The sequence below is a fragment of the Lolium rigidum genome, chromosome 4 (genome assembly GCF_022539505.1).
Source record: "Lolium rigidum isolate FL_2022 chromosome 4, APGP_CSIRO_Lrig_0.1, whole genome shotgun sequence".
Lineage (NCBI taxonomy): Eukaryota > Viridiplantae > Streptophyta > Magnoliopsida > Poales > Poaceae > Lolium > Lolium rigidum.
In genome coordinates, this window is record NC_061511.1 from 266942417 (window position 1) to 266951587 (window position 9171).

The 9171-nt window shown below is 45.8% G+C and overlaps 1 protein-coding gene across 1 annotated transcript; it reads left to right on the forward strand.

The window, feature by feature from the left end:
* The first annotated feature begins 2880 nt into the window (after positions 1-2880).
* On the forward strand, positions 2881-8479 carry LOC124650501 (cytochrome P450 714D1-like). The gene is made up of 3 exons (XM_047190014.1): positions 2881-3027; positions 6950-7140; positions 7231-8479. The coding sequence occupies exons 1-3, from the start codon at positions 2904-2906 to the stop codon at positions 8236-8238; spliced, it is 1323 nt and encodes a 440-aa protein (XP_047045970.1). The 5' UTR covers positions 2881-2903; the 3' UTR covers positions 8239-8479.
* Positions 8480-9171: the final 692 nt, after the last annotated feature.

A 9171-nucleotide genomic window follows, 5' to 3' on the forward strand; every position in this document is an offset into this window, starting at 1 on the left:
TACCTTTCCAAACCTCTCAACCATAATGTCCGTACACTACCTAGCAATTTATTTTGGTTTGTGTGAATGAAGGCGCCAATGGTGATGACTATCCATTTTTTTACATAGTTAGCACGAGAAGGTGACATTGCGTCAACTTTTACTTTTTACCCTCTAACAATGACATTCCGTAAAAAAATTTACCTCATTCAAGAACTATTGTCATGTTTCAACCCCTTGATGAGATATCTTGGGAAGGTGGATAACCTGGTTAGGATGAGACAATGGCAGATCAAGCAGATAACTATTATATATTAAGGATGGAAGAAGCAGCGGTGCATGTGCTCCATACATATCATGTCGAGTCACTGAGATCATCATTTCATCAAGATTGTACGATATGGACCTCTAGCAACAACAATCCTAAAAACAGGGCGTGTAAAATATAGAAAATTTACACGCCTTGTTTTTACGATGGGAGGAAGTAGATCTTACCAAATCTTGTTAAACTCAGTCAAATTATATGAACTTAATTGTGTTAGTTTTCCCAATAATGCGGCTAGCTACACCATGATTCTTATGCACCCTATCAGAATATCAGATACAACCTTACACAATATATGCTACCAGGTTTCTCACATAGAAATTGGGGCAGAAATACTGAGTTGAGGAGCAATTTTTTAAGTTGGAATGGGAGGGACCCATCATTTAATGTTCCGCGTTAAGTGGATGAAACTTGTTCTATTATTGGGCCCATTTTCTTCCCTTAGCTGGCAACTCTACACTTTGAGGCATTGAGGAGTCTCCATTTCTCTCATCCTTCCTTGATTGATAAGGAGGATACTCGTGGTCTAGTATATCGAGAAAGATGAGATTTGTTTGAGATAAGCTTCGTCAGAGGTAAAGTCGTCACAAAATGTACAACCAAGAAGTCAATATGGAAAAATATTGAGTGAACGTCAATACAAGATGACAACTAGGGGAAAAAACTAGAGTTCACTCTACTCATTTATTAGCAGATCAAGATGTGACCATTTTTTTGTTGAAAATGTAAGAGATAGGTGCACTTTAGAACAGTATATAACATGTCATGAACCTTAATACATAAAATTGAAAAAAAATAGAAAAACACTTTCCAACACACTAGCTCGTCAACAATTTGTGTTGCTTTCCATGCGTGATGCATTGATCTTGGTTTGTGTTCATGACATTGCTTACCTAGCTAGAAGAGCAAGGCATGACGATGACTCCATCACCAACTTCAATCTTGCGGTGAACAACGAGGAAACCAATCGATCATGACGCTTGTCAAAAATGTAGGAGAGATGGTTTGTGCACTCGACCTAGAATGGCACATGTCACACGGGTGCACAAGCTCAACCTTCTCAGAACAGTAGTCATCTAGACATGCATGATGCATCTATCTTGTAGCATATCAAAGGAGTGAAAAGAGGGCTTTCCACCGCTAACACGTGAACCCAAAAAAGGATGGAAGAAGGAGCAGTGCATGTGCTCGATCCATGCATATCATGTCGAGTCATGGAGATCATCATTTCTTCAGCATTGCTCAATATGCATGTAGCTAAATCCGGCAGGATGAGGTTTTGCCACTCTTGTAGGTGTGCACATGCATGCATGGAACACACGGCCGGGCTAGAGCTATACTGACTTTTCCAAGGTGATCTTTCCATGATTCTTCCATCCATCCCGTGTTTCAGTGGTTTGAACTTCTACCAAGTTCGACACGGAGACATTGTTGAATTCCTCTTCTTATTTTCTTGAAGCAGTACGCTACGTGTGTCCCATTCCGTCACGAAGCTGACGAAATTCCTCCCAATGGGAGCAATAACGTGCACGGTTATTCCAGTGAGATGCATTTTCCTTACTGCTGCTTACCTCTACAAATAAACCACCGTAGGCTAGCTAGCTGGTCATCCATATGACCGTCCTAACTTATCAAATGTGTAGCCATCGACCTTTGCAACCTAAACACGCTACGTACAGACCTCCAATTATATACTCCCTGGTACTTTGATTTTCAACGACCCGGCCCAAATAAGCTACCAACTGATTGCCTGCACGAATTATTCGGCGTGACCTATAATTAACTATATCATGAAGAACAAGTAGTATTAATAATGACACCATCTTGAAGAAGAAAAATTATTAGCAGTATGTATAGTTTATTTAGTTTGGAGACGCAGCAACAATATCCCTGCAAAAGAAAAAGACAAGGTGGCAATAGATTAGTCGTGCAATCATACTGGTGACCCCCGTAGAGCATACAGGAGGAATTAAGATTTAATTCCGCTGACACCAACAGGGAAACTCGTTTGACAAGTTTAGCCGTTTTGGCGTGGGACACACCAAAACGGGCCGGAAAGGAGGCGTGTCTTCGTGCATGCATGGGGAAATGGGAATATATGCAGTGCATAGCCGATCGCCAGGATGGCCTGTGTGTTGCCACATGTGAAAGATCCAACCCGTTCACAGCCTCAGCCCTCCTGTCATGGGTTACTTAGCCTAATTTCACCTTAACACCCTGCGTCACACCTCCTGCTAGCTAGCTAGCTCCACACGTACTGCCATTACCGGGCCCTATATAAGCTCTCCCCCGCAGGAGATCGAGAGAGAATAACACAAAGCAACACAGAGAAAGAGAGAGAGACAGAGCATACGCAAAGCAAGAAAGGAAAGAGACGATCTGTATGGTCCAGGCGAGCATGGTGGCCATGGAGGAGGGCTTCTCGTTGTCTCTGGTGGCGCTGGTGGGGTCGGCGGTGGCCGTGGCGGTGGCCACGGCGTACCTGTGCGCGTGCGTGGCTGCGTGGGTGAGCTGGCCGCGCCGCGTCGGGGAGGTCTTCCGGCGGCAGGGCATCGACGGCCCGCCACCGTCGTCGATCCTGTCGGGGAACCTCTCGGAGATGCAGGCGAGGCTGCACGCCGTCGCGGCGGAGGACGGCGGCGCGAGGGACTTCCAGAGGGACGGCTTCGACGACTACTGCAAGAGGATCTTCCCCTACTTCGACAAGTGGAGGAAAGCCTACGGTATGTATTTCTATGAACGCCCGCACATCTCTCGACCGATCTAGACCCCGTCAAAATTGATTTCTTGATTTATCAGAAGATGGTTTCCATTTGGGTCTACACTTATATACCGGTATTGCCATTGATTTTTTGTGCTACTAGCTAGTTCTATTTGCACCACGCAAGCATGCGTGGAAGAAACTCTCTCTCGATGTCTCTCTCCAAAAGGCATTGTTCCATGAAACTGCACCGCTACAGGTGCATGCATACTTTTAAGCCCTAGCAAGTTGACTAGCCACTCGATACTATATTTTTTTAAATGCAGTTTGATGTTGATAAGTTACATATAATTGAGAAAAGTTAACACTACTATGTGGGAGAGAACAGCAATAGTTTAGCTTGACGGTTTGAGCTGTCCCTGAAGTCAACATCAGGAAATATAGGGAGCAGAAAAGTAGAGTAAAGAGAATTGATAAACAACTTCAGGCAGCATAGAAAGTTTGGCTAGGGAATGATCGAGAACTATCGCAGTCAACTGTGCCTTGGAACAACCAACTACACAAAGTCCACAAAGAATCTGTTTTCCTATTTTATTTCAGAGGGGGTGTCGACTTTTTAACCCTGCTGACTGTATAGATGCATGCATGTGTATTAATTGCTGAGGTGATTAAGCACAGACACCATTCTTTTTTCCTTTTCTTGGGACCGTCATATTAGTCCATGGTTAAGCCAGAGCATGCATAATGGACTGGTCCAATCCTCTCCATGACTCCATGAGCTGGTGCTCACAATTGACAACTGTTTCTTAGTACAATGACAGAACTGTTATGGTCCTTCTAGCTTTGAGTTTTTGGAAGAAGATCATGATTCACTAATGATATATTACAACACAGTGAGAAATATAAACACCTAATTAACCAACACTGCGACAGAAATGATGTTCCAAAATGTAAGCCTTTTTGGAAATATAATATTTTGGAATAGAGGTAATATTTTCATAATATTTCGCCGTTTTTGCTTGTTCTGTTGGATGCACCAATGAAGCAATTAAAGCAGCCAGACTTAATTCATGCAAAAAGTGCATCGAGCTAGGATGAGGAAGAGCGTGGGATTTCTCCGTTTCTGCTCATGCATGTTGCGTTAATCACAATATTAAGACAAGTTCTAAATGACAAAAAGGAACTTGTTTTACTTGTTCTAACTTTTCTTGCATTCATACACGTAGTCAAAACCCTGCTTGTGCACCGAACCACAACATCAATCCCACCCTAGCTATGTCGTGGGTCAAAAGGTGCAGGCAAATTATATTCAAGAAAAACTGGCTAAAGTCGATCAGCCAAATTAATACAAAGAAAGAATCAGCATATATTTGATACCCATATTTTGTTAAAGAAACATAAGAGACCGAACCTTTCCTGAATTATATATGTCAAGCAAACATGCCAGCATATTCTAGCTAGTTAAGCTAGTGGTATAGTAGTACTATATAAGTACTACCTCAGAACGGCACCCAAGTCCCCAACAATGTATGCATGCACCTAACTTTGTGGCTGTCATAAACAACTGTATCCTGATTAAATTAAGTAATCAGCATTTGACCCCTGAAAAAATATTTGAGACACTGACATAGTCAGCTAGGCTTTCCGAAAACGGGCATAGCTGTCCGATCGAGCTAGTATATGATTTTTAATTACCCATTTTGGAGGCGCTTAAGGTCCAGTTGCATTAGTGCAATCTTTTGTGCATATTTTTTTCAAACCCTAGTTAAATTATATTTAATACGGTAAATTTATACTAAGCGAAACATAGCTAGTTTCCTCAGATTATGGGAAGTAATTATTTGCCGGCTTACTTAATATCTATAGTTTTCAAGTCAATTATGTTGAGGTCGACCTGTAGAAGCTTACAACCCTACATGAATATTCTTGATTCTGTCTCCCTTCTTAACAAATTATGGAAAATTAAAACAATATATTCATTATCATACTTATTACAAACATACATATGTCGACTTCAAGCTGACCATTTTATAAAATGGTACACATAGGATATGCTAGTTTTTTATAAGTATTGGAATAGCTTTTGGTTTACCCCTTACATTAAATTAAGAGGGTCCTTAGTTTTAGCAAACACATGTGGTAGCAAATATTATCTTTGATCAATTAGTCTTGGACTACTACTTTACTCTGAGTAATTAGTATCGTCGCAGAAAGCATGATCAATGAATCAAACACTCCCAAGTAAATGAAATTTTAGGTAAACGAGAGTGCACTATAGGTTTTCATTTATTCGGACAAATAACAATGATCGAAGCAACTTTTTTGTTGGTGTTCATGTCCAAGACCTCATCTAGACGGCCTTTCATCTAAGAATCATCATTGATATGTCTTTGTCGTATAAATGAATTGTTCAACAGCAAACGGGAAGACACCAAATTAATGATTATTCCGAGATCCGGCTACTACTTCAAATAATTGAGTCCACGTAGTACGTACGTACGAGCTGGCCCAATGCGCCCCCACCCTACATCAAAGTATGTCAAGTCCACATGCTGCCTCCCCTACGTACGGCGCCATGGACTGCTAGCTAGGCCGTTAGTTAGGTAGTACTACTCCTGTAGAGCTGCCAAGCTCTAGGTCTCGCGGAACAGATAGCAACCGATGCATGCATGTACAGTGTACTATACTCCATTAATAATTGTCTCTCTTGCTCCTTTCTCACCTGATAGCTAGGACTCCATCCACATGCGTGGAGATGCACGTCTTTGCCCTAAACTAGCGTCTATGGATAACTATGCCCATTTCTGTCATCTATATATGTATAAGTCTTTGCAGTTTGATAGGAATCCGATATTTTTGCTTCTGTTTTTTGACAAGTCACTTGGTCTGAACCTTGTGTATGAAAACATATATGGTTCCTTGTGGCACATGCGTTTGATGGTTATAGCATACTTGCTTGTATATGTGTGCACACCGTGTCTTCATGGTGGTTGTTGGCTGGCTGGCCAAAAGTGTCTGTCTGGCTGTAGTGCCGTAGTGGCCAGCTAGCTACCTCTCTGTGATCGGCCGTACGTGCAACCATGCCTGACCAGCTAAAGCTAGCTTGCAATTGACGTGTGAACTTTGCTTTAAGCTTGTGAAATGGAAGTTCAAAGTTCACGGTTTCCGAATTATAGGATATTTTTTATATCTTAATGTAGATGACATACGGACTGAAATGAGAGAACAAATACACTGAAATTGCATATAATTCAGAAAAAATCTTATAATTCGATCGGAACCGGTTGATAATATAGTATCTCCAGTGGTCCATCGGTACAACGTGAAGCTGTAGAAGTCAACTGCCTTGAGCATGTGTTTTTTGGCGGTAAGAAACTTACAGTGGATCGTATGGAATATCCTCCAACTGAGGGCTACAAGATTCCCTCTCCTGGTCAAGATTCTACCTAATGCATGCATGCTACTAGTTGGTAATTTTTATGCTCTACTCCACTCTAATTGGATTGAAGAACCGTCGCCTCTTTCTGGGAGAGGGGAGGAAGAATCTTCTATATACGGAGCACTCAACCACGGATCAGTTTGATGGAGACCCTGTAGATTTGACCATAATAATTTTGTTAGGCGTGCCGGTCAATAGCTGAGTAGCTATGTTGATGAGTTGGCCACTATCCCGTAGATAAATGTACACCTCACGTGCATGATGCATGAGTTCCCCTGAGCTAAAAACCTATCGCCACATAGTTTTCCCGCTGAAAAAACATGGTGGGCTCACCAGGAAACAACAGAGGTCGGCCCACCATTTCCACCCTGCAATAAACAGGCCACAATACGTGGGCCTGATAGAATTGTGCTGAAACTTTAGAGGCCCAATAGCACTTTCATACTGGTTTCGTTTCTACCGCCCAAAATTAAGCTGACAGTATTTCCATGATGTTGCCGTGCAGGTGACACGTACCTGTACTGGCTCCGGCAACGGCCGGCGCTGTACGTGACGGACCCGGAGCTGATCAGCGAGATCGGGCGGTGCGTGTCGCTGGACATGGGCAAGCCCAAGTACCTGCAAAAGGGGCAGGAGCCTATCTTCGGCGCCGGCATCCTCAAGTCCAACGGCGCCTGCTGGGCACGCCAGCGCAAGGTCATCTCGCCCGAGTTCTACATGTCCAAGGTCAGGGGCATGGTGCCGCTCATGGTGGACGCCGCCCAGCCGCTGCTGCGCTCCTGGGAGGCCGCAGTAGATGGCGCAAAGGGCGGCGCCGGCGTCGCCGCGGTGGAGGTCGACGCCGACATCCGGAGCTTCTCGTTCGACGTCATCTCCAGGGCCTGCTTCGGGACGGATCACTCCAGGGGGAAGGAGATCTTCCTCCGGCTCCGGGCGCTGTCCGGGCTCATGGCCGAGACCAGCGTCATCTTCGCCATCCCGTCGCTGAGGTACCTGCCGACGGAGAAGAACCGGCGTATCTGGAAGCTCACGCAGGAGATCCGGTCGCTGATACTGGAGCTTGCGAGGGGGCGCCGGGCGGAGACGGCGGAGCAGCGCGACTTCCTGAGCTCCATCATCGAGAGCAGCGGCGACCAGCCACGGCCGGACGACTTCGTGGTGGACAACTGCAAGAACATCTTCTTCGCGGGCCACGAGACGAGCGCGGTCACCGCCACCTGGTGCCTCATGCTGCTGGCCGCGCACCCGGAGTGGCAGGAGCGGGCGCGCGCCGAGGTCCTCGAGGTCTGCGGCGCCGCCGCGGCGGAGCCGGACTTCGACATGGTCTCCAGGATGAAGACGCTGGGCATGGTGGTACAGGAGACGCTGCGGCTCTTCCCGCCGTCCTCGTTCGTGGTCCGGGAGACGTTCCGCGACATGCGCCTGGGCCGGCTGCACGCGCCCAAGGGCACGTACCTCTTCGTGCCGATCTCCGCCATGCACCACGACGCGGCGTCGTGGGGCCCGACCTCGCGCCGCTTCGACCCGGGAAGGTTCAAGGACGGCGTGGCGGCGGCGTGCAAGCACCCGCAGGCGGCGTTCATGCCCTTCGGACTCGGCGCGCGCACCTGCCTCGGCCAGAACCTCGCCAACGTCGAGGTCAAGACGCTCCTCGCCGTCGTCCTCGCGCGGTTCGCCTTCACGCTCTCGCCGGACTACAGGCACTCCCCGGCGTTCCGGTTCATCATCGAGCCGGAGTTCGGGCTGCGCCTTCTCATACGCCGTGTTGGCGCAACTCAGGACGGCTGCAATTGATATACTACGTGTATCACCAAAGATCGTCTTGGTCGAATTGGGCTTGGTTGAATACAACGACTAGTTAGCTAGCACATCGAAAAAAAGAGAGTTCAATATATGGACATCAAAATGTAGCATGATTATACTCGTACGATAGCATTTGTCAGTAAGTAATACTCCTACATGATTTAACTGATGAGCTCCATTTCTGACATCCAGACATTGATCCATCTGAAAGATTCTGAATGAGGCGACAGTATTGGTCCGTGTTTGTTTGCTGGAATGAACAAAACAGAGCGGACAAGGGTCATTGTTGGTCTGTCATGGGAGAGCGGCGACTCTTGTGTGCACGTGCACGCTCCGTCGTTGATTTGCTGGTTTATGATTCGTGTTGCACATATCTCGTCAAATTTCATCAGATCTCGTGAAGTTTTAAAATTTTGTGTTAGATTGAAATGCAACAAAACATATTAAAACCGCGCACTAGCGTGCACAGTTGAAAGACATTTCTCATCTTTCGTGACCCACGGTCCAACGTTTTATAGAAGTCGAGCTATGGAGTATCATTTGCGGCATGCATCTACTTCCACAGCCGGACACAATAACATGGAGGTGGACATCCTCCGGAAGCTACACGGCGGCATCAGCTTATTTTTTCCGAAAAAGGGTATTTACCCCAGCCTCTGTATCATGATGATGTACATGGCCTTTATTAATAGATTTAAAATCAATAAAAAGTAAGTGATACAAAATTCATGGATCACGCATGGTGCATACATAAATCAACCAGCGAAACATCAAAATTCTGAAACTATACCAACTAAGCATCATGTAGTCGACTAGTGTGACACCATCCAGCCTGGGACAAGATATCCTGAGCGACCGTCTGGAGATGGTTGCATTCAGTATCCATAAACGCCGGGTCCCGAGGGAGAAGTAACGCCCACTGCT

What these genes read in the sequence shown, in the direction of transcription:
- LOC124650501 (XM_047190014.1), top strand. Translation starts at nt 2,904, where the DNA reads ATGCAGGCGAGGCTGCACGCCGTCGCGGCGGAGGACGGCGGCGCGAGG. An exon ending in CAAGTGGAGGAAAGCCTACG is followed by an intron (nt 3,028 to 6,949) that starts GTATGTATTTCT and finishes GTTGCCGTGCAG; the next exon opens with GTGACACGTACCTGTACTGG. An exon ending in GCTGGGCACGCCAGCGCAAG is followed by an intron (nt 7,141 to 7,230) that starts GTCATCTCGCCC and finishes CGCTCCTGGGAG; the next exon opens with GCCGCAGTAGATGGCGCAAA.